The 25,485-nt window shown below is 47.6% G+C and overlaps 1 protein-coding gene across 1 annotated transcript in view; it reads left to right on the top strand.

The window, feature by feature from the left end:
• The first annotated feature begins 524 nt into the window (after nucleotides 1-524).
• The window catches only part of LOC141022234 (uncharacterized), a 65,283-nt gene continuing 40,322 nt past the window's right edge, over nucleotides 525-25,485 (top strand). Inside the window, exons 1-2 of the mRNA XM_073498556.1 lie at nucleotides 525-746; nucleotides 966-1,908. Of these exons, the coding sequence (XP_073354657.1) occupies nucleotides 525-746; nucleotides 966-1,908 (1,165 nt within the window). The remainder of the gene's footprint in view (nucleotides 747-965; nucleotides 1,909-25,485) is intronic.

Below are 25,485 nucleotides of genomic sequence, written 5' to 3'. Positions count from 1 at the left end.
CCAAGCCGAACAATGGTGGAAACAATCCTGCCCCCAAGCGCAACAACTTCAACCCCAGCAACAACCACAGGAAGGGTCACCTGAACCATGTGATTAGGGAAGAAGCGCAGAATGCCCCAGACATCGTGCTCGGTACGTTCCCTGTCAACACAGTACCTGCCACGGTTTTGTTTGATTCTGGAGCTTCCCATTCGTTCGTTTCGAAGAGTTTTGTTCCGCAACATGGTTTTCCGATACTTCCCTTGGAAAAATCTATGATCATCAAGTCCCCCGGAAATAAGCAAATCGCTCAAGGTTACTGCCAAGGAGTGGTCATTGAGTTCGAAGGGCTACAATTCCACGCGAATCTCATCGTGTTGGAAAGTAAAGGACTGGATGTCATTTTAGGGATGGACTGGTTGACCACCAACAAAGGATTCATCGACTGTTTCAATCGGACAGTGATTCTCACACACCATCACGGCAAGACAATAAGAGTCTCCGCTCAAGAAAGGCCACGATCACAGAAACCAAAACTGAACAAAATGGGCATTGCAGAACTGAGAAAGGTTCCAGTGGTATGCGAGTTTCCTGATGTGTTCCCTGAAGAACTACCAGGCATGCCACCAGACCGAGAGATCGAATTCAGCATCGAACTAGCACCTGGCACCGCTCCCATCGATGAGAAGCCGTATAGAATGGCACCCTCAGAATTGGTGGAGTTGAAGAAGCAGATAAAGGAATTGTTGGACAAAGGATTTATTCGAGCCAGCTCCTCACCTTGGGGTTCGCCTGTGTTGTTCGCCAAAAAGAAAGATGGGACACTGAGGCTGTGTATAGACTATCGAGCCCTCAATATGGTCACCATCAAAAACAAATAAACGATGCCACGGATAAATGATTTGTTTGACCAGCTCGCACAAGCTAAGGTATTTTCAAAGATTGATTTGAGATCGGGATACCATCAACTGAAGGTACGGACAGAGGATATCCCCAAGACAGCATTCACTTCCAGATATGGGTTATACGAGTTCACAGTGATGCCTTTTGGACTAACGAACGCCCCCGCATATTTCGTCCACCTCATGAACAAAGTATTCATGAAATTCATGGACAAATTTGTGGTGGTATTCATTGACGATATTCTGGTTTACTCAAGGACACCAGAAGAGCATGCTGAGCACCTCAGAATTGTTTTGGGAGAATTAAGGAAGCATCAGTTGTACGCCAAGTTTAGCAAATGCGAATTTTGGCTAAGACAAGTTGGTTTCTTAGGCCATATACTGAACCAAGAAGGCGTGGCCGTAGACCCAGAAAAGGTCAAGGCCATACTGGACTGGAAGCCGCCCGCCAACGTCACAGATGTGCGGAGTTTCCTAGGAAGTGTCGGATATTACAGGAGATTTATTGAAGGATTCTCCACTGTGGCGAAGCCTATGACCCAGCTACTCAAGAAGGACAAGAAATTTGTATGGACGGAAGCATGCGAGCAGAGCTTCCAAGAACTCAAGAAGAAGCTGACAACCGCACCGGTCTTAACTGTGCCAGACATACACAAGAGCTTTGAGGTGTATTGTGACGCATCCCGAAAAGGACTCGGATGCGTACTAATGCAGGATGGCAAGGTTGTCGCATATGCCTCCAGGCAGCTACGAAAACATGAGGAAAATTACCCAACACATGACTTGGAGCTAGCAGCAGTCATACATGCACTCAAGGAGTGGAGGCACTTTCTGTTGGGAAATCGCTGTGAAATATATACAGACCATAAGAGCCTCAAATATATTTTCACACAGCCAGAGCTGAATTTACGCCAACGACGCTGGTTGGAACTGGTCAAAGACTATGACGTCGGCATTCACTACCACCCAGGGAAAGCAAATGTAGTAGCCGATGCCCTTAGTCGAAACCCCAGCCCGGACAGTGACGGTCAGCAAAATTTGAGGCCTGAGTTTCAGCGAGAGTTCGCTAGGCTCAACATGATGTTAGTCTCCGAGGGCACCGTATCGAACCTGGAGATACAACCCACCCTGGTGGAACAAATCAAGAAGGCTCAACAGGGACATCCCAGCATCGAAGGCATAAAGAAGAACATGAATCTTCGTAAGACTTCCGATTTCATCACCGACAGTGAAGGAACATTATGGTACCGAGACAGACTTTGCGTACCTAACATGGAGGAACTCAAGCAACAGATCTTGACGGAAAGCCACACCGCTCCATACTCGATTCATCCTGGAGGAACCAAAATGTACAAGGACATTCAGGAAAGGTTTTGGTGGCACGGTATGAAAAGAGATATAGCCACATTCATTGCTTGTTGCGATTCATGTCAGCGCATCAAGGCCGAGCATCAAAAGCCAGCAGGGCTACTCTAGCCAAACAGGATACCGGAGTGGAAATGGGATGAAATAGGAATGGATTTCATCGTTGGACTACCCCGATCACAACGTGGGAATGACGCCATCTGAGTTATCACAGACCGACTAACCAAGGTTGCTCATTTCATTCCCGTGAAGACTACCTACTCCACACAAAGACTGGCAAAGCTTTATCTCTCTCGTATAGTTTGCTTGCACGGAGTCCCAAAGACTATAATATCAGACCGAGGCACCCACTTTGTCTCCAAATTTTGGAATCACCTACAACAAGCTCTGGGCACGCAACTAGCTTTCAGTACAGCATACCACCCTCAGACTGATGGACAGACGGAACGTGTGAACCAGATCCTAGAGGATATGCTGAGAGCCTGTGTGCTCACCTATGGATCCAGTTGGGAAGAGAGTTTGCCGTATGCCGAATTTGCTTACAACAACAGTTATCAAGCCAGCTTGCAAATGGCACCCTTTGAAGCATTGTACGGACGAAGGTGTCGTACCCCACTGAATTGGTCAGAAACAGGTGACAGCCGTATCTTCAGCCCAGACATGCTTAAAGAGGTCGAGGAGAAAGTTAAACAAATCAGGGACAGACTCAGGACGGCACAGAGCCGCCAAAAGAGCTACTATGATCAGAAGCACCGTGAGGTCAGCTTTGAACCCGGTGATTCCGTATACCTCCGAGTATCTCCTATGAGGGGTCTACAACGGTTCAAAATTAAGGGGAAGCTAGCCCCAATATTTATTGGACCATTTTGTGTAAAGGCACGAAGAGGCACGGTAGCCTACCAACTAGACCTACCCAAGGAGCTGTCAGACGTCCATGACGTATTCCACGTCTCGCAGTTGAGGAAATGCGTGAGTAACCCGGAGAAACATGTACCTCATGAGAACATTGATATGCAACCAGATCTCACCTACAGAGAATGGCCGGTAAAGATTTTAGAAGAGTCTGAACGGAGGACCCGTCAGAAAACGACAAGATTTTTCAGGGTTCAGTGGAGCAACCACACTGAGGATGAAGCCACATGGGAAAGGGAAGATTTCCTCCGGGCAGAGTATCCATATCTATTTGAGGATCAGCAGAAATCTCGAGGACGAGATTTTTCCTAAGGGGGTAGGTGTTGTGACACCCAAGTTTTTATTTGGATTTTTCAAAAGGTTTTTATTTGACTTGAGGGGACTGATCAAAATTTTTCTTCAAGAGAACTCTCACTCTCAAATATTTTTCTTTATGGCACAAGTTTTATTCAGACCCACCCAAGATCTGTCTTTGGTCTTGGAGGTTCTTGCTTTTCATTTGGACTCAAGACAAAATGTTTTTCATTTGGGGAAAATAACTTTTGAAAATCTTCTTGGAAATGCACTATGGCTTTTGGAAAACTCCTTTGCCACTTTCAACTTTTCTCTCTTACCTTGGCCCTAGTGCAAATGCTCTCTCCTAACTCCTCCCTCACCTTTGGATCATGAATTTCATCAAATCCAGCAAGTTGAACCTCCCCATGTGATTATTTCCATTTAAATTCTATTCAAATAATTTTTCTGCCTCCTTTTCTAGCACTTGGGGATTTACAAAGGAACTCCACTTTCTGTCTTGATTTTTGCCCCCAAACCTTTTTCCCCTCCTAGTCCTTTGAACCCTCAACCTAGAACCATGAAGATCCACTGGTCTTCTGTTCAAAATTTTCAAACTACACCTGCTGCAAGTTTGGACCAGATTTGCCAAATTTGGTGAAATTCATTGAAAACCTTCTCGAAAAATTCCAAGTAAAATCAGGCAGCCTCTGGGTGCATTGAGTGGTCACCTCACCAAGTTACAGCTCCAGAAAATTTTATCTCATTGCAAAATCCTCCTGTCGAACACCTGCAGTGCACTGTCTGTATCAAGTTCAGAAAAATTCAGAGATTCAGTCAGTGGCTTGCTGTCGTTTTCTTCAGAGAAGGACGTCGATCTCGCCAGTGCCACCGCGTCGCCTTGCTCCTCGTCCCCTCCCCCTTGTTCCTGCACTGCACAAACGCCTGGCGCCTTGCGGGCATCGGCGATGAGCAGCAGAAGGTGCGCCACCCCGTGACCGACGCCGGCGGCGGCTTTGCGGACGCCAGCGGGAGACACGGCGCCGACGAAGCCACCCAGCGCCGCCCAAACCACCGGAGCTCGCCGCGTGGCCTTCCACTCCCCCGAATGTGCTGCCGCTCTCGTCGTGAACCGCAGGGCACGGAGCGCGCTCTTTGCCGCCGTTGAGCCCGTGCGGTCACCTCACCGTGGACCGACGCCATTACGCCAAGACCATCTCCGTTTAGCTGTGAAACGACTCCAGTAACCTCCACTGATGCTGCCTGGCCGCTCAAACCACCTGCCAATCCACTTCTCCGCCGTAATCGCTCGCCGGAGATTCTCCGTTCACGGCCACCCCGTCGATCTGCCTATAAATAGAGGCCCCAAGCTTCAACTCGAGCACCCACCATCCCTGCACTCCCCCTAGAGCACGCCTAGCCACTGGAGGAGCCCCGAGGAGGCCTCCTTCCTCGACTCCGGCCGCCGCGACCCGCCACGGGATCCAGCCCGATTCGCCCCCGTGTGTGCTCCTCCGCCTCCATTCTCTTGCCAGTAGCTTCACCTTGCATCCTTCGTTCTGACCCGCGCCTAAATTCGTAGTTTGCAGCCCTCCACCGGAGTTCCCCATCCTCACCCGAGCCGCCGTCCGCTGCAGATAGTGTCGCCGTCGACGTGGTTCTCCCCGTTGGACGAGTCCACCACCCACCGACGCGGAAGAAGACGCTGAAGCTCTTGGTACCCTCCGTTTCTCCTAACTCGCCGTGGTTCGACGCCGGCGTCCACCGCAGTCTTCGGGCGCCGGCGAGCTTTTTAAACCTGACAGGTGGACCCCGCCTGTAAGCCTCTATTCTATTCTCCTTCGAACCGTTTTCTGTTGGCGCCTTCGGGCAAATACATTTTCTCCTTTGCGCTTGCGCATTCCCAACCGAAGCGTTTTCTGTTTTCTCAGTTAAAACCCTGGAACTTTTCTGTTTCATTACAGATAAGTCCCTAGACAGAAACCTTTATAACTTTTTAATAAAAAGGTATTTTTGAGTGATTCTTTTTTGAAAATCTTCAAATTTTGTCTAGTTTTTTATGGGATTTATTTGAAAAATATTTGGAAAAGTTTCTGTGCATGTGTTGGTTTTCACGTTAGTACCCGTTTCGTGATTGCCGTAGGTTCCGGGAGAGGTGACGGAGCCGCGAACTTCGCCGAGCTAGACTCCGACTTCTCCGAACCAGGCAAGCATGTTTTGAACATTTGATATGACAGGTGTTTTGCATGTTTGCGTGAGAGTTTGTGCGTGGCATATGCGTGTCGGTAAATACCTCGTTGCTGGTAAGGCAACTACCCGGTTATTCCAAAGTCGTGATGATCTCTGATGAGAGATGGCCTAATCATGTGGTGACATGAAGGGCGGCAAGGTGGTACTGTTGTAGCATACCAGCCTTGCATCATCCGACTTTCGCCGACGTTAACATGGTTGGAGCCACGTTATCGTTCTTTTTCCGCATGTTCCAAAGTTGCGATGATCTCTGATGAGAGATGGCCAAATCATGTGGTGACATGAAGGGCAGCAAGGTGGTACTGTTGTAGCATACCAGCCTTGCGTCATCCAACTTTCTCCGACGTTAACATGGTTGGAGCCACGTTATCGTTCTTTCCCCCTTCCGTGCTACCACATGTCTCATTGCCAGGATGCGGTTTAGTAAGTTGGTAACCTCTTTCCGTGTACACACCAAACAAAGAGGCCGGGATGATGGTACCTTGGCCCAGGATTAAAGCCAGTCATCCGGTCAGGGGGCATGGGTGTTTCCGGTTGGGACCGAGAGGGGGGGCACCCCCTTAAAGCGCGCGTATAGAAATTTGATCCCATGCTACGCGAGGTTGTAGCCTCCCCGTCTCAAGGTTTTTCTTGAACGATGCCGAGGGTGATCCCTGGTTTCGGATGGTTGAATTGGGTGTGTACTGGTTAGATGTGTTTCTTCCAAAACACCGTAGACGGAACTAGTCCCCGTGACTACTGAAATCCGTTGGCTGTGGTTAAGTACAAACTCTGCAGAGTCAATTCTTTCCAAATCATCGTATCCATGATCAAGTAGTGTAAACATTATATCCATATCTATCCGTGTGAAAAACTTGTCCCCGGTGAACAAGCTCAAGTGGTAAATCTAGTTTTATTGTTATTCCTGTGGATGGACTAACTTTATATTTGTCGCATGCTTGTGATAATTTATGTTCCCGAACGATTGTATTATTGAGCTGTGATATAAGCCCTTTATGTGACGTCGCGCAGACGTCCGACTGTGGCGTGTACTTGTTTCTTACTTTAAATATAAGCCCTTTATGTTGTGTCGCCTCGATGCCCGACTGTGGCATTATTATTCTGCATTTTCCTCTCGAGGAGTCTTTCAGACACTCGTTTGGCACCCGCACTATTATTCCGCATTTTTCGCTCGAGGAGTCTTTCAGACACTCGTTTGGCACCTGTATTATTATTCCGCATTTTCCGCTCGAGGAGTCTTTCAGACACTCGTTTGGCACCCGCATTATTATTCCGCATTTTCCGCTCGAGGAGTCTTTCAGACACTCGTTTGGCACCTGTATTATTATTCCGCATTTTCCGCTCGTGGAGTCTTTCAGACACTCGTTTGGCACCTATATTATTATTCCGCATTTTCCGCTCGAGGAGTCTTTCAGACACTCGTTTGGTACCCGTATTAATATTTTGCAGTTTCCGCTCGAGGCATCATTCAGACCCTCGCTTTGCACCCAGTATTTATTATCTCTATGTCTGATCGCACTGGTTAACTTGTTCATGTGCTTCATGTTTACATTTGTTATACCTTATGTCCGAGCTATCTTGCGAGTACTTTCATAGTACTCACCTGGCTTGTTGATTTGGCCAGATGTTGACGAAGGCAATCTCTTGGATGAAGAGTTTGATAGCGCATCCGATGCCTAGAGGAGTCCCAGTCAGTCCTGCACGATCCCGGATATTGGTCACTTGTATTGTATACGCTTCCACCACCCGCAATAAGTCTTCTCGAGCCTCACTCCGACGCTCGAAGAGTTGTAGTCTTCTGGAATCATATCACTCGCTTCGCGATGATATTTCCACCGCCGTCATTATCGTGAGTTAGTAGTTTGCCACCCTATCTGCCGTCTTGTTTTAGCGGCGTGCATGTAATAAATTGTTGGGTAGTCTCTGCTCAACCTTGTATTATATTTAGTACTCCTGGTATTTTTCTTCTGTGACCAAGATATTGTCTACCAGTGAGAAGGAATTCTTCCTCGCTGGTCCGTAAAAGGGATTGGTCTCTCAATAAGTATTTTATTGCAAAACCGGTCGTGACACCCCCTCCCAAGGGGAGTCCTAGTTGGACTAGGAGAGGGGGGCGCAGCCCCCTTTCCCTCTCCCGCTCCCTCTCTTTCCTTCCCCCCTTTCTTTCCTAGTAGGACTAGGAAAGGGGAGTCCTACTCCTACTAGGAGGAGGACTCCCCCTCTCTCCTTGGCGCGCCTAGGGCAGCCGGCCTCCCCCTTGCTCCTTTATATACGGGGGCAGGGGGGCACCTAAGAACACACTTTGATATACGATATTTTAGCCGTGTGCGATGCCCCCCTCCACCAGATTACACCTCGATAATGCCGTCGCGGAGCTTAGGCGAAGCCCTGCGTCGGTGAAACATCATCATCGTCACCATGCCGTCGTGCTGACGAAACTCTCCCTCAACACTCGGCTGGATCGGAGTTCGAGGGACGTCATCGAGCTGAACGTGTGTAGAACTTGGAGGTGCCGTACGTTCGGTACTTGATCGGTCGGATCATGAAGACGTACGACTACATCAACCGCGTTGTGATAACGCTTCCGCTGTCGGTCTACGAGGGTACGTGGACAACACTCTCCCCTCTCATTGCTATGCATCACCATGATCTTGCGTGTGCGTAGGAATTTTTTTGAAATTACTACGTTCCCCAACAAATATCATGTGCCCCCACACCTTAGATGCTATATGCTGATACGAGTTGCTTGGAGCTTGTAGATCTGAGATATAGCAGCTCACGGGATGTCTTAATATTTTTTACAGGAAACCTTAATGAGTTTGAGAATTGCACACAATTTGTACAAAAACTACTCAAATGCCCTTGGATCCCATATCCCACGACCTCAAAGCTCGTATCACCGTAGCATCCACTACAAAAAAGACACATCCGTGATATTTTGGGTCGAACGAAAAAAAATTCTGTCATACTTATGACACTTCTATGATGATAATTGTGACAAAACCCGATATCATCATTGATGTGGTGGGCTCCTACTTCTATGACAAAAAATCATGACAGGAAATGGGCTTTTCATCCTGGGTGGGCCGGAGACGCAGCTGCAAGACATTCTTTGGGTCGTCCATGACGGAAAAAACCATGGTAGAAGCGAGGGCGAGGAAAATTTTTGGGAGTTCCCAGTTACGGTGGGTGATCGGGGGCCGAGCGATGCGCGCTTCTCTCGTACACGTACGCGCGTGTGTGCGAGGCGTTGGGCTATAACTGAACCCGAGCGAGGCATTGGGCTCTAACTGAACCCGAGCGATTGCACTGCAGGCTACGCGTTACTGAACCCAAGCGATCGATCGATGGCTGTTAACTGAACCCGATCGAGCGATTCCTTCACTACTACTACTAACTGAAGTCGATTGATGCTGCCTCTGGATGAACAGTGCGTTGTGGTGGGGGGGGGGTTGGATGAACAGTGAGCGGTGGGGGTGGATGAACAGGACCCCGTGGTGTTGCCTCTGGATGAACAGGACCCCGATCGATTGAGCCAGTTGGGGCTGGATGAACAGGACCCCGTGGAGGGTTGGATGAACAGGACGACCCCGTGGAGGGCTGGATGAACAGTAGACGGTGGAGGGGTGGATGAACAGTAGCCTATGGAGGGGTGGTTGAATAGGAGCCCGTGGATAGGGGTGGATGAACAGTAGCCCGTGGAGGGGTGGTTGAACAGGAGCCCGTGGATGAACAGTCACAGGTGGAGGCTGTAGGAGGTCGACGGTGGATGAACAGTAGCCCGTGGAGGCTGGAGGAGGTCGACGGTGGAGATGAACAATATCCCGTGGAGTCCCGTTTTGCGGTACGCCACAGCCCTCCCGATGAACAGGACCCCCGTTTCGACCGTAGCGCTCCAACACAAGTCCGTTTCGTCCGTTTTACGGTATGCCATACCCCTCCCGATCAACAGGACCCTGTTTCGACCGTAGGAGGTCCAACACAACTCCGTTTCCTCCGTTTTGCGGTACGCCAGACCCCTCATGATGAACAGGATCCTGTTTCGAACGTGGCCGGTCGAAAACAAGGCCGTTTCCTCTGTTCTGCGGTACACCAGGCCTCGTTTCCATCGCCTGTTCCGTCCAAGCCCTCCCGATGAACACGACAACGCATTCCATTCCGACCCAGCCGGTTGGCTCCCCATGAACATGACGATGACACTGTTTCTCCGTTCCGACCCAGCCATGTACACGAGCCCTGGCCGTACGTATGCGCGAGTAGGCGTTCGAGACCCCGCCCGTATGTACGTACGTGGCCGTATTTTCTTTCTTGCACACTGGCCGTTGTACGTACGTGTACATGCTACGTGTGCAGCTCTATTGCGACATGTGCACGCCTCTACATCGACCAGTATGTACATACACGTTCGCGACCAGAATGACAATGCTACGTATGCTTCGACCAGGTGGGTCCCGACTGATAGGCACTTCCTTGCGTGCGAAGATGTAGCTGGTGGGTCCTAGCAGTCAGGGGGGCGAATCATTTTTTTTCCGTACGCACTTCCTTGCGTGCGAAGATATAGCTGGTGGGTTCCAGGAGTCAGGGCGAATCATTTTTTTTGCCCATAATATGGACGCACTTCCTTGCGTGCGAAGATGTAGCTGGTAGGTCCCAGCAGTCAGGGGGGAAATCTTTTTTTCGTGAAATACAGTGGCCCATCCGGTCGGTCCCTACTGTGAGGTGGAGGAATCATTATTTTCCGCGTAATAAGGAGGCACTTCCGTGCTGCGGCGGTGGACCCAGCTGTCAGCCTCTCCACGTACAGTCCACGTCCGATGGAAGTCGTTCCTTGACCATGTTGACCACGCCGCGCCGAGAGCACCAGGGCGGTGGACGACAGCGAGGCCTAGGAAGGGGACGACGCGGAGCCGGGGAAGACACGGTAGTGGCTGCCCATGCGGAGAGGAGTACGAGGGTTCACTGGTTCGGCTGCGGTGTGAGGCTGCCGTCGCCGCAGAATAACAGGGGGTGTGGGTGAGTAGAGGGATGGCCTGGCCAGCGGTGGGAGTAGTAGGGGGCGGTGAGGCCTCCGCGGCATCACATCCGGCCACGGGAGGCAGGAGCACGCGGCACCGGCGCTGGTTTGGGCGGCTGGAGCAAGAAGACCAGAGGTTGAAGAAGCACTACGACCGTTGGATGAACATCGTACGGTAACAGGAGCTAGAATCGTTCATATTCACTAAGTTGACAAAGCCCTCCGTCCCCGTCAACTTGGAAGGCCCACAAGACACCCTCCCACTATGCTGGGTTCTAGCTGGCAGGGGGAGTATTCATTTTTGTGTGCATAATAAGGAGGCACTTCCTTGCGTGTGAAGATAGCTGGTGGGTCCGACCTGTCAGCGGGGGGCATGTTTTTTTCGTGAAATACAGAGGCCCTTCCGGTGGGTCCCAGATATCAGGTGGAGGAATCATTATTTTGCGCGTAATAATGAGGCATTTCCTTGTGTGCGGTCGTGGACCCAGCTGTCAGCCTCTCGACACACAGTCTACTTCCGATGGTGTCGTTCGTTGACCATGTTGACCACGCCGCGCCGAGCGCATCCAAGGTGGTGGACGGTGGCGAGGCCCCGGACAGCAACGAGCCGGAGATGGGAAGATGCGGGAGTAGAGTCGCAGACGAAGAGGTGTACGAGGGTTAACTTGTTCTAGTGCGGTGTGGTTCGGCAGTCGGATGGCCTGGCCAACGGTGGAGTAGCGCTTCACAGCGAAGCGTGCTAAGCAGAGCTGGTAGCAGCAGGAGGCTGGAGGTGGTCCCGACGGTGCTGGAGGAAGAAGACGAGAGATTCAAGATGGATGCCGGTCGTTGGATGTAAATCCAACGGCCAACATGTCAGAATCATTTGTTGACTAAATTGACAACGACTTGCATTGGCTTCGACCTATTGGCCCACATTTCAGCCTCCAAAAATGTGGCACGTATTCAACCCATTTTTTCAGAATTTACAGTCTTTTTTTTGCGCGGTAGAATTTACAGTCAATTTGATCTTTTTTTTGAATTACAGTCCATTAGCTGGGCTGGGTGAACAAATAATGTAGCGTCCATGCGACCCATTTATTTTTTTCCTAAAAAATTACAGGCCATTTGCACTTTCTCGAAATACACGATTTTGCTGGGCTGATTCTAATTATAATGTAGGGTTGGGCCAGCAATGTTATCAAAAAATAAAAAGGGGCTGAGCATTTTGTTATAAATATATTTAAATAATAAGTGATATTATTACATTTGTCCTTAAATCTTACCAAGCTTTTGTACACAATCACTAGGATTTTCGTGCCAAAACAATCTAGGATTTTATTGTTAAGAAATTATTTTTATAAGTTAATAAGATGTGGGATATTGTTTTCTTACATATGTAAGTATCTGTTAAATATATGATGACGATAAAAATAATATGTAATAGCATATAAAATAATTTCAATATATATAATATAGTTAGAAGGGAAACATAAGTTGGACCTGGCGTTCCTATTCTTATATAGAAAAATAGAATAGACCTCTGCATTTTCTTCAAAAAAATACATAAATTGGGCTGACGATATTTCAGGAAATTAAAACCTCGGATGGGAGGTCCATAGGTCGGTCGATACATGACGTCCCTCAAGAAAATACAAACAGGACTATGGACCTCCCATCCGAGGTCGTGGGCTGCGCATGTTAAAAAAGAAAGCCTAGACGGGGCAGCCCAAACCCAGCTGATACTTGCTGCCCCAGTGATAATAAATGATACTTGCCAGCTCCCCGGCTTCGTTGTGAATTTATCTCCTATAGTAACTACGTTGAAGCACCTAAAAAAATGTAACTATGTTGACAAACCCGTGGGCCCCAACGTCAGTATAGCATTAGGAGGAAGTATTTTTTCGATGAGGCACTTGCTTGCGTATGGCCATAGACCTGGTGGGTCCCGACTGTCCACCTCTCCACGTACAGTCGTCTCAAGATTCCTCTCGTTTGTTCTGCATGTTCACAATGGCAGACAGCGGCGTCGCGGCGAGCGCACAAAGGCGCAGGAGGGGATCCGACCACCTGAGGAAGTGCCTTATTATTAACGAAACTACTGAACTAGCCTAGTGGCCAAGTGACACTACCCGACAGCTGTTCCGCCCGGGTTCGATTCCACCTGTGCAGGGAAAATATCTCCAAATTTTTTTGCCAATGCCTTATTGTCATCTACGCACATCACGTCCAACACTTGCCAAAACTTCGTCCCTCGTTTTCTCTGTGTTTCGCACACTCGACATTGTGTGGGCATTTTGAAAATAGCATATCTTTTTGACTGTGCATCATATGAAGATGTGCTATGCATGAATGTTGATCAGCATGATGTTAACTGGCTGGTAGTTCCATTTTCGACCATGAATAAAACTTCCAACATGATGTTAACCCTGTTTGGAAAGGCCGTGTTAATATAAATGCTCTGCCTCTGAAAGTTGCAGTTTCTTATCTGAAACTGAACTTGCAGTTTCTTATCTGAAAATGAAACTTGCAGTTTGTTCTCTAAGAATCACATTGTCTACACTTTTATACTCCTATGGAACTACATTTTTTAAGTGCTAAAAATAGATCTCTAGAATTCATAAAATACTTCATATGCTCAATACTGCAAATTTGAAATTCAAAAGACATTCATATCTGAAAGTACTCTCAAAATACACAACACAAAACACAATTCACAACCTGCAAATACTGATAACCCTAAGATCCTCCTGACAATTCACAACCTGCCTGACTATTGGGCTGGGGGGGGGGGGGGGCAGTCCCCTCCTATTCCTCGGCGGCAGACAACCGCCCCGTGAGACGATGTGAACAGCGAGGGAGAGGATGCCGGGGAAGCGTCGTCGGGCCAACTGCTTTTCTCCTCTTGCAGTTGGGTTCGGTCGACGAAGACTCCACCGGCTCGCTCTGGCAGGACACCCTCACAAATGGCACCTTATAGATGCTCGATCCTTCAATCTCTGGTGGATGCTCCATCCGGGATCAATACTCCCACCACCGCTCCCTCACAGTCGGATTCGGTGAATCTGTTTGCTCCATGGCCCAGAGGAGCAGCTCTATGTACTCCCGCGCGACTCCCTCCGGGAGTATCGCCGCCTTTTCGCTCTATTGCAGATATTTGGCCATGGATGTCGCCGTCGCCTCTAGTTGGTCCTTGTTTTCAAACCAAGACTGTATCTCCAACATCCTAGCTAGCTTCACAGGGTCGCTGTCTGCGATCCTCACGTATCGGTTGTACTCCTCCATCGATCTACTTCTCCACAGCACCTTCACTCGCGAGCGGTGGTTTTGAATGGAAGAGGAGAGGAGCAGCGCTGATTTTGGATTAGAACGGGAGAGGAGCGACGCTGGTTTTGGACTGGAACAGGAGAGGAGGGGCGGTGGTTTTGAAATGGTAGAGGAGAGGAGCAACGCTGGATTTAGATAGGAATAGGAGAGGAGCGGCGGTGGTTTAAGAGGAGAAGAGCGTAAGAGCGGCGCTGGTCTTGCAAGTATTTTTTTTGTTTTGCGTATTTTGGGTCAAAGTTTGACCACGTACTATATTTGAAAAGCAAAATATGAATGCATGTCACCAAAAATTGTATCGTTTGGTTCGTATCTGAATGTACTTTCAAATTATATTATTTTTGCAACGTATAACATATATTTTATGTGCGAAAATCATGGTCAATTATGACCCAAAATAAAAGGGAGACTAGTTAATGTGGGGTCACTTTCTTAATTGAAGGGTAAATTGATTTTGATTTTGATCCAGTCACAGCCAGCCGGCCCTCTCGTCCAATCCTAAATCGCTGTCGCATGCTCCTCTCCCTCTTCTCCATTGCAAAACCACCTCCTCTCCTCTCCATCATCTCCATTCCAAAACCATCGTCTCGCCTCTCCCTCTTCTGATCTTCTCCATTGCAAAACCACCTCCTTTCTTCTCCATCATCTCCATTCCAAACCACCGTCTCGCCTCTCCCTCTTCTCTATTGCAAGACCACCGTCTCTCCTCCCATCTTCCAAAGCTAGAACCAAACCACTTAGAAGGACATCTATGGAGAGGATGCAGCAGCGAATCAGGCAGCTCGCCGGCAGTGACCAGACAAAGTTAGCCAGGTTGATGGAGATCCTTACTTGGTTTGACAATGAGTGGGAGATTTTGAGGACGGTGAGGGCCATGTGGCAATGTATGCGAAAGAGCAAGACGGCGGCGATGAGGGCGGTGATGTACATGTACTCCTCGGCGGCAGTCATGCCGCAGTCCTCCGAGTTCATCGAGTATCTCCTCTGGGCGATGGAGCACACATATTCGCCCGAGGGGACAGTCAGGCGGAGGTGGTGGGCGTACAGGTCGAAGGTCGAGCACCCAGAGGCTAACGAAACAATCGAGTATGGTGTGTCGTTCATGAGGGTGCAGAGCCAGCCGGAGCCACATGAGTATTCGTTCTCCCACTGCAAGAGGAGGCCGAATGGCGCGGCGTCGCTTCCTCGCCGTTCTCCACGGTTCCCTCGACGCTCGCCTCGTTTCAACGGCGGCGGTAGGGTTTATGGTAAGCTTCACACTAACCTAATCTTCCACCTGCTCATGCTGACAATCAGTGTGACAGCTAATGAAAATCATGCTTACAATCAGTCTCCGAGTACTACGCCAATCACCCTAAAATAGCTCTGTACCTTTGGGTCAAAGTTGTGACACAGTGTACAAATAAAGAAAAATAGATTGGTGCTTCTTTCAGAAAAGAGTACTCCCTAGAAAATTGCCAATATAAGCTACTAGTATTTGGTTAGAGGATTTGCTGTCGAGAAAGATCCGTCCACAGAGAGCGCCACACATCCCACTGGTGGTGGTGGATGCCAATGCATGCATGCAGCTTGGTTGGTGTCGGTAATTTTTACTTGGCACACCTCGCACTCTGTATATATGCCGGTTCCATACGTACATTTGTGTAGTTCCACCAAAATGCAGCTGAATAACCCTGTTTGCACAGATAATGAAAAAGCGTGATTACATTATAGTGGCACTAGTTGATGAAACACACAAAATAAATAGAAGAAAATATTGCGATAGTATCATAGTCTGCCGTGCTGCGAGGGCGAGATGGGCCCTGCGACGCCTCATACGGTACGCCTCATACTGGAAATTGCCCCAAGTCTCCCAGATACACCTTCTGCCATTGATGAACATCAGTGTACAGCGGTAGTACAAGGAGGCGCCTTGAGACATTCAAATCTCTATTTTTTTTACAGATCAACTAAAATTAAGCACCCCAGTTTGCAAAAACGCTTAAACATTAACAATGGGACTAGTTGATGAAACATACATTAACAAAGAGAAGCACTTTCTTTGTCTAAATTGGAAATGAAATGATAGAGAGGACACTCGCTCTATTTTAACTGTATTATTACTTCATTTTATCAGCGACACTAGGGTCGAGCAGGTGGCAAACGAGGTGTACCGTGCTTCGCAAGGATGGAGGCCGGGGGTGCTTAGACTGGGATGCTGAAGCTGACTCTTTCAGTCACCGACATGGATGATTCAATTCATGGAACCTTTTGGTGCAGTTCACCTAAAATGAAGCAATGTCCTGTGAGCTAGCAGCTTCTTCTTCATTTTTTTAAGAAAAGGGCTCCAGCCCCGGTTCCATTTCCATCAGAAAACGAAATCCCACAGAGCTTCTTCTTCATTAGTTGCAGTAAATTTGAGCGACATCAAGGTTGGTTGTGAAGCTCCTGGAATGTTCAACTATAATTTGGATATCATTTGTGCAGTTCAACTAAGATCAAGCGTGAAATGTATATCTTTGTTTGCACAAAAAAGGTGGAAAGGAGGGTGACTAACAAGTGATGAAACATGCATCACATGAAAAGAAGCATGTTCCTTATCTGAATGGCAATCCTACAAGGACAGTAGCAATATCTAAAGCAGTGGCATTGCTAGATATTAGTGTGGGCATTAGGATTAACTATGACAATCGTTAAATACGACATTACTTTGGGCACGGGAGAGTAGGCGGACCAGGATAGTTGCATTTCTAACAAAAAGAACCAACTTATCTTAATGGGAAATTTAGCAGGACATGTAAAGAAGTGCCATTGATTCATATCACTGGAGGAATTACATTGAAAACAACATTGGTTTAACGTGTCCTTACTTTTAACAGTGCGACTTCTACATTTTACCAGTGGCATTACATAAGAGTGGCTCGGGGCAACAAACATCAGAACAGGATATCTGGGTTGGTCCCATTTTTGTTCGGTATAGCCACCTTATGCTATGTGAGGCTAGCAAATCTAGTGTTGGACTTACTCTGTTGACTTGTCCCCCAGTCCCCACTTTCTTTCCTTTTTCAACCAATAGATCGGGTTTATATTGAGTTTGTACTGCGTTTCCCTTTATTTCCCTATTAGACCTAGAGACCAGTTGGACAGCCAGTCTCTGCTACTTTTCGCCCCCATTATTTCCTCTTTCGACCAAGTCCTAGATTCAGGTAACAAATCTTCCCCCACCCCCACCCCCTTTCTTCCTTGTTTGAACCAAGTAGTACTAGATTCGAGTGCATGAACTACTTTTACTTCTTAACCGTAAAAAATTAGGTGGTTTTCAAATAGCCGATCGATCCTATCTACGAGGGGGCCTGAGAAATAGTAAAAGATACAAATGCAGCGATGTCAGGTGCTCGAGAAGTAGAGCAAAGCTGGTTTCGAAGGAAGTTATACCTGATGGTCGCCGGGATTTCGCTAGGTGGGTGGCGGGAGGCCGGATCTGGCCACACTACGGCAGCAAGGAAGAAGGGGTCAGAGGCCCTCCCTTGCCAGTGGTGCTTGGGAGAGAACGGCAAGGCAGGCTGATCGGGACGCGCCAGCAGTGGGTAAGAGCTATCGCCGAGGACGACCGCATGAACATTGCACCTTCTCACCTTCCCCGGCGAAGAGGATCCGGCTGGATCTATGATCAGCGGTGAGCAGAGAGAGAGACAGAGTGGCCACCGCTGTCGTGTTTAGATCTGGAGAGGACGAGACAGTGTGAAGAGAGCAACACTAGCAAGCAAGCGCGGAGGCTCCTGCCTATATAGTGGAGTACTAGTTTTCTTTTGTCTACCGGAGCCGGCTTGACCTCGTCAATGACTGTCGAGAAGTCTTCATGCACGTGGCCCGGAGGCGCAGTTGTCGTCATTTTGATCTGAAGCACCGGATTATAACATATAACACGAAAAAATGCCACATGACAAGAAATCATAACCTCACTGCCCAAAGGAGACAACATGAATCCCGACGGACAAACTGGATGAGGAACAAAGCTCAAATTAAAGATAAACTCGTAGAAAAGGGGTCCGTTGATAGATGTCCTAATTAACATAGCCGGCTTGACCTAGATGGCAGCCGAGTAGTCTTCGTGCATGTGCCCCCAATGACTAGCCCAACTCAGTTGTCGTTGTTTAACCCTCGCAGTGATCTGAAGCACATGACACCTAATTTTGTGAGATGACAAGAAACCTTTTTTTACATTTCTCACCAGAACTAAAGCCCCGTACAACACATCCTGCACGATATGTAGACGATAGCCAATCCAGGCGTGTCTGCTGGAGTCTGGTCACATGCATGGACGAACTGATCTTCCGTGTCTTGCAGGGATCGTCCAGGCACCAACATAGTACAACACTTCTCTAGTACTATCGCTCGTCTCCCTCTTCTATTAAGTCACCCGACTTGCGGGGTCGGGAGTGTGCCTATGGTCGGTTCTCAATTGCGGTCCCACATGTGTGTGCAAACGCAATATGACGCGCGTTCCATTCAGGGAGCAGCGTGCCAGACTGACCGACCGTCTGGGGTGTGACGTGAACGCGACGGGCGTGATGTATACTCCGTACATGTATACCACCGTTTTCTAGAGGCTTTGCTCCATGGCACAATCCATGGATACAAAATTAGTATACTGTACTATTTAAAAGTCGAGGGCGGGGCTTTTCCTGTGTGGTAGGCGGGGCAGTTCCGCCTAGTCGGTTCGACAGAGACGCGAGAAGATGAGGGAGTAGGCTGCTGCAAACGTAGGGCTGTGTGATTTGACAGCGAGTTACTGTTGGACAGGGGGGGCCCATGATTTGACTTGCCATTATCAATTTAACTGCGGTGCTACGACCGGCGTGAGTCTCCCGATTCCTGACCACCTCCATACAGGTGCCTCTCCCAATGCTCCACCATGTAGTAGAGGCTGGCTCTTGCGTGAGAGTCCACTTCTCCACTTTTTCCTTGCCTCTTTCCTCCACATATGCAAAAATGCCATGTAAAGCGGGCTTATAGTCCACTATTGTAGTACTTACTTGCTCCTACAGGTGCTAAGCTTGCCACATAGGCAAAAAGTCTGATGTGGAAAGTTTGGTGACCCAAGGAAGAAACGGTGCTAAGCGTGTGTACCTAGGTGAAAAGACAATTTTGAGTCTATAGCTAATTAAATGAAGCAAACTTAGCAACAAAAAACTAATAAGCACCTATGCATTGGTGACTTGATTGCTAAGCCATTTAATGCCCTTAGCACCTCATCTAAAGCACCATTTCATTGGAAGAGGTCACTCCTTGGCAAATGCAATAAATACTACTACGAAGAAAGAGATAGAGAGAAGTAACAAAATACACTTATAGCCAACCTTATAGCTAACCTTGTTGTAGTATGAGTGACTAAGTGATGACATGCCGACATCAGATATCCTAACGCACCGTGTTAAATCTCCAAGGACATGACTGCGCGAGCGACGCGACGGTCGTGGCAGGTGCGACCATGATACAGGCTGCTGGCAGCCCTTGGATCTGAGATCGAACGGTCGCATGCTAAGTTGCTGAAAATTTGCAGAATAACCCTCCAGGATAGGATATTCACCCATAGGTCTAGAATCACACCATGCAACCGTTCGATCTCAGATCCAAGGGCTCCCGGAAGCCCGTATCATGGGAGAATGGAAAGCCACTACCCTGCCGTTCGCACGCTGGCAGTTCGCTCCTACTCGTCCCCGCACGTCCTTTAATATTACGGCGGTTCGCTCCTAGTCGTCCCGTCCTTTCACATTACGGCAGTTCCACTAATCCTAACCCTCCTCCCAAATCCATGGCGTCCCAAGTATCCATGATCGGCGGTGAGTACAAGGTTAGAACCATCACCGGCGATGAGTTCGACGTCATCTACACCCGTTCTTCCGCGACGGTGAAAGGATGCCTTGCTCGCTTCAGACGCATGTTCGAAAACTCAAATGATGAGTGGGTCGCTGGGCTAGATGTTGAGTACACCACAGTCCTGGGACGAGAGAAGGATCTAAAGGAGGAAGAGAAGAAGAAGCCCGCTGTAATCCAGGTTTGCGTGCATGACTTATGCTTGGTCTACCACATATGCCATGCCAATGTTGAATGCTTGGATTTTAAGAACTTCCTCAAGAGCAACCTAGTCAAATTCGTTATTGTAGACTTTACGAACGACAAAAGAGTCCTGGGTCAGATAGGCCTCATTGTAGGCAACCCCTTCGACCTCCAGAAGAATCGGCTACTGCCCTCCAGTGTCCAGCCTTCAATGCTGACCCTGGCAAGAGCCATAGTTCATCCTTTGTACGGTAAACTGGAGAAACCTCATCACACGTTTCATCGTCATGCATGGCAGCGGAATGTACTAGATATAGACCGCATCCACTACGCTGAAATGGATGGCTACGTTCGTTTTAATATCTACAAGGGTTGGATGAAGAGTAAGAGCCAAGTGTGCGGTTCAAGCAAAGAAGTATCGGCCAAGAGGAAGAGGGACAAGGACGAAGTCGAGGACGTGGACGAGGAGTCCGAGTAAGGTGGCAGTGTCATTGCTCATGGTGGTTCTAATGCAGTGTCTACCGGATTAGTTGCATAGTTTAATTTCAGGTGTGCTTAGTTTAATTTGAGGGGTGTGTTGTGCTGAGCCCCCAGCAGAACTATGTTATGTTTCTTCTCGTTACTTTAACTCTGCAGTACGTACATACTAGTATTTCTTACATTTCATCTTTTAGTTGGTATGGTACTACCACTCATTTCTTCACATTATATACGTACAATATATATGGCCAACATCATATAGCCAGCAGTTTAGTTGTCAAAAAATTTCAGGGTGCTTAGTTTTGTCAAAGAATTATAGGGTGCTTAGTTTTATTTGAGGGGTGGGTTGTGCTGGACACCATTATTGTGACTAGCCTTTTTAATAGTACTATATGCATAATTTGGCGACGAGCGCTCTCTATATGTACCACCTTTTTTTTATTTTCAAGTTTTGCTCCGTGGCGCAATCCATCGATACTACTACTGTACAAAAGTATACATTTTTTAAAAGGCTAGAGGGCGGGGCAGCCTAGCTTGGTCGGTTTCACGAGAGACGAGGGCCTTTGTGTTTTGACGGCTCATTTCTGCTGGAAGGCGGGGCCTTGTGATTTGACTGCTCGTATAAATGTGCCGACGACCTGAGGAGGAGCAAAGAACCGTGCGGTATACTCAAGTTTTCCACTGGAGTAGTACGACGACGGAGGAGCATGAAACACGGCAGCCCAGTGTCATATGGCGATAAAAAATGATCTAATTTGCTAGTTCATTGTTAGCATTGTTCTATTCATGCCTCGCAGAGAACGTGACACGTGCGGCGAAACACCCGAAGCAAAAGATGAAACATAGGAGCAGAAGAAGATGGAAGATTATCACCCCAAATGATCTAATCGCTGCGGAGTCGTAACTGCTTCTTCATCGCCTCCACGACCTCCATCTCCTTGCGCGTCTCCTCCGCCATCTTCTTCATTCTGTCCATGACGCGGGATTTCTCGACGCGAGCCTTCATCATCTGTTCCATGGCCGCATTACGTACCTTGACAACAGCCGGGTGCTCAATGCGGAGCTTCGCCAACTCCTCCTTCTATTCCATGACGAGGGCCTGCAGCATCTTCATCGAGGAACTACTATTCTAATGCAGCTTCTTCCAGCCGGCGTTCTTCTCCTTCAACAGGTCGAGCTTGTGGCAGAACTTCGCCTTATCCTCCTGAAGTTGTAGGATTTCATCGGTCGCCTTCTTCTCCGAGGCAATGCTCTTCTTCAGCAGCATCACCAAGCCGGCGGTCAACTCCCCCTGCTTATTGAGCTCAGTGGGCATGTCGTCGAGGCTCTCCTTCAGTAGCTCCACCAAGCCTTGGATGAACTCCTTCTACTTATTGAGGTGCTTATTGAGCTGATCGGGCATGCCGTCGAGGGATAACGACTCTAGCGCCGCCGGCTCGGCATGTTCGCCTCCGCGGCTAGGGCGCTCCTGGGAGCCATCGCCTGCCCGTGAGAGATCTTTCGAGGTCTCTGCGTGGCGGCGAGCCCTCTCTTTTTTTTCCGCATGGTTGCCACTCCCTTGTTATGATTAGTTCTCGACCTAGAGCTCTGCTCACCGGCCATGGCAAGGACGGACGAAGAAGAAGCACTTATGAGGAGGAAAGGTAGAGTAATTTTCGGTTAGGTAGTTCCCCTTTTTATAACCTAAGTACTAGCACTAGTACTAATACCTGCATAGTGGGAACACGTTCAGGTTTGGTACGTACTAGTAGGTGTGAGCAGGCTTTCGAATGGGATGGGAACAAGGTCAAGATTAATTGATGGTTTTGGTTTCGAGGCCCGAAACGGCTCCCGATGAGTTTAGTTGAACATAAATTTCAAGTAGACTACACTGCTCAAATGCGTAAATATTATGTTACTGTCAAAAATTGGCACAAAATACGAAGGAGACCAATGGAAGTACTACTAGCAACCCATGATTTAACTACTCGCATGCGCGCAGTGGAGTAGTAATGTCTTTCTTCCGCCCTCACGTCCACTCAATTTGCATGCGCTGTATTAATTGACCATCAATGAAGTGAACGACTTTACACGCGTCAAATTATCACATGGGGTGGATCTTGGTACAAAATTGCGCCTGCCCGTGTACCCGTGTGTGCGTGCGAGGGAATGAGTGTGTGCGTGCACATCTTTGCTTTGTGCATGTACCGACAGTATGGCTCAGGGAGGACGAGTACATTCTTCTGGAACCAGCAGCACGTCAATGTGATCAATCCACACAAGGAGGTCGCGACAACGCCTCCACATGTGCTACATGGCTTCATGAACTGTAAGAGAGACACTGTGTAGCGTGCCATTGGAATTCTAATTTACGTGTTTTGCACATACTCGAAGTACTAGTAAGGTACACGTGCATTGCAGGCATCAGATTTTGCAACCAAATTATGAATAAATACGGCAAGTTCCCCTAAGAAAAAGCATGTAAGCTCTGAGTCATATATGCCTGATGTAGACTTTCGTTTAATTCTTATAGTTCATTTCATTCAAAATCAATTAGTTTTTATAAAAAAGCTAGGGCCTCTTGGATTTGTAGGATTTCCAAAAGGCGGGAATAGGAAAAACATGGGATTATAGTGGAATGTCATCTTGAATCCTACAGGATTGTACGAGTGTTTGATTGTGCATAGAATCTTTCAAAGAGGTTTGAGTGGATGGGATGTTTCCTATGAAATCTAGTGTAAATGAATCATATGGAAAAATTCCTATGGTTTACAATCCTACGAATCAAACAACCAAGATAGGAAAATTCCTAAGGATTAGAAACCTCCAAACTTCCTTTGAGAATCCTTTGAATCAAAGAAGCCCTTAATCTATTTTATGATTCATGGAATTGTGTATTGTAAAGCATAAAGTAAAAACAATAATGGCAATTCAACTAGAAAAAAAGTTTGGGCAGTTATGATACGGAAGATTCTAGAACAAAGGAGAACCACAGTTGTTTTGAGGTTTGCGCATTATGCTTAAGTTCAACCATGGAGTCTGCTTGATTGTACATGTGGCAAAATCCGATGGGGGCTAGAAGATGGTGCGAGGGGCCGGGTGGAGGGAGACTATGAAGGAGAGCACAAGTGCGAGATCGATATTTAGAGAGAGGGGGCGATAACATGCGCTGTTGCACGCAGTGGCGGAGCCATGAAAAATAAATGAGCTAGGGGGCCAAGCATTGCTAATCCTTTACGAGGAGGGTCAATTCATGAACTTAAACCATTTTTAGCAGCAATTGTCTAATGATCACATTCATATTAGCCTCGATATATAGTGATGTTAGGGGGGGTAGGACCCTTGCTGCCCCCTGTCTTCGCCATTGTGCGTGCGTCTGAGAGATGAAGCGGAAGGCATGGATGATGAGAGGGGGACATTGGATATCTAATTAATGTAGGTGTATTAGCTATATATGTTAATCCTATATAGAGAGGTATAGATTGATCGATGTGGACGTGGTAAAGAGGGTGAGACCTCACTGGATATATCGACTGATCGGTTTGTGTGGAAAACTATGAAAGACCTAGCTATATACACACAGACATAGAGGAACATCGATCGTTGCGCATGCATGCGTGAGAGATAAAGAATGCCCGATATGATGGAGAGGGTATGTGTGTGGGTGCGTGCCTTCATGGGAGACCGACCTGAAGAAAAAGATTGCATGTGTGCGATGGATAATGCCGACTGGTAGTGTGTGTGCATGCATGCGCGAGAGAAAGTTAGTGGTACAATTATAAAGAGAAGACGACGGTGTGGGTGTAAAAGACTAGGTGAGATCATAATCAATGTAAAGTTGAATTCAAATATTTGAATAAGAGATCCTGATGTTTGGAACCCATGCATGCATGAATATAACGAAGATCTGTGCGGTGTGGTTTGGAAACGAGCATGTTGTAATGTATACACATTGAACAAGGTCAGACTGATTTGAATTTGAGATATCGATGGCAGACATCGTTTGGCCACGTCGCATCCATGCATGGACACACTATTCTAATTGGAGATGACGGGTGGCTTTCGCATCACATATTTATATCTATACCCCTATATATATTATATTATATATTTTTTTATATTGTGTGCGGGTAACTTTAACTTTGAAAGATGGTCGTTGGATGAGGCGAATCCGATGGTCCAGAGATGGCAAATTTGAGCACTACTGGCCGTTGGATATCATCTAGATTCCACCAGATTTTGCCACATGTATAATCTAGAAGACTCCATGGTTGAACTTAAGCATAATGCACAAACATCAAAACACAAGCACTTCTTCTTTGTTCTAGAATCTTCCGTATCAGAACTGCCCAAATTTTTTTCACATGATTTGCCATTACTTGTTTTTACTTTATGTCTTACGACGCACAATTCAACGAATCTTAAAATAGATTAGCTTTCTTATAAAAACTAGATGATTTTGAATGAAATGAACTATAAGAATTAAATGAACATCTACATCATGCATATATGACTCAAAGCTTACATGCTATAATGTGGTATTTATTCATAATTTGGTTGCCAAATCTCATGCGTGCAATGCAGGTGTACCTTACTCTACTCAAAATGGTGTTTGTATGTGTGTTGTGCGTGTTGAGGTGCAAATAGTCTTTTTTTTGTACACGTTAAGCTTGTTCTCCCGAAATTTCAAGCCGCGCCTTGTTATGCCGAAATTTCAAGCTAGCGTCTCTGTCTATCATGCTGCAAAACTCCCGCCTCTTCAACCCGCGCCTTGTTAGCCCGCGATATTTAAGATATATCTTTGTCTCGTTGTGCTCTGAAAACTCCCTCCATCTCAACCCGCGCCTTGCTATTCCAAAATTACAACGCGCGCGAAAACTCCCACCTCCTGTGAAATCCCGACACGCGAAATGCCCGTGGTACCCCTGAACCAAAAGAACCGCGTCAAATCGGTGGGGTTACTTTCGTAACTTACCTCACATTTCGGAC

Source organism: Aegilops tauschii, chromosome 5 (genome assembly GCF_002575655.3).
Source record: "Aegilops tauschii subsp. strangulata cultivar AL8/78 chromosome 5, Aet v6.0, whole genome shotgun sequence".
Lineage (NCBI taxonomy): Eukaryota > Viridiplantae > Streptophyta > Magnoliopsida > Poales > Poaceae > Aegilops > Aegilops tauschii.
This window is presented reverse-complemented; position numbering and strand designations above follow the sequence as displayed.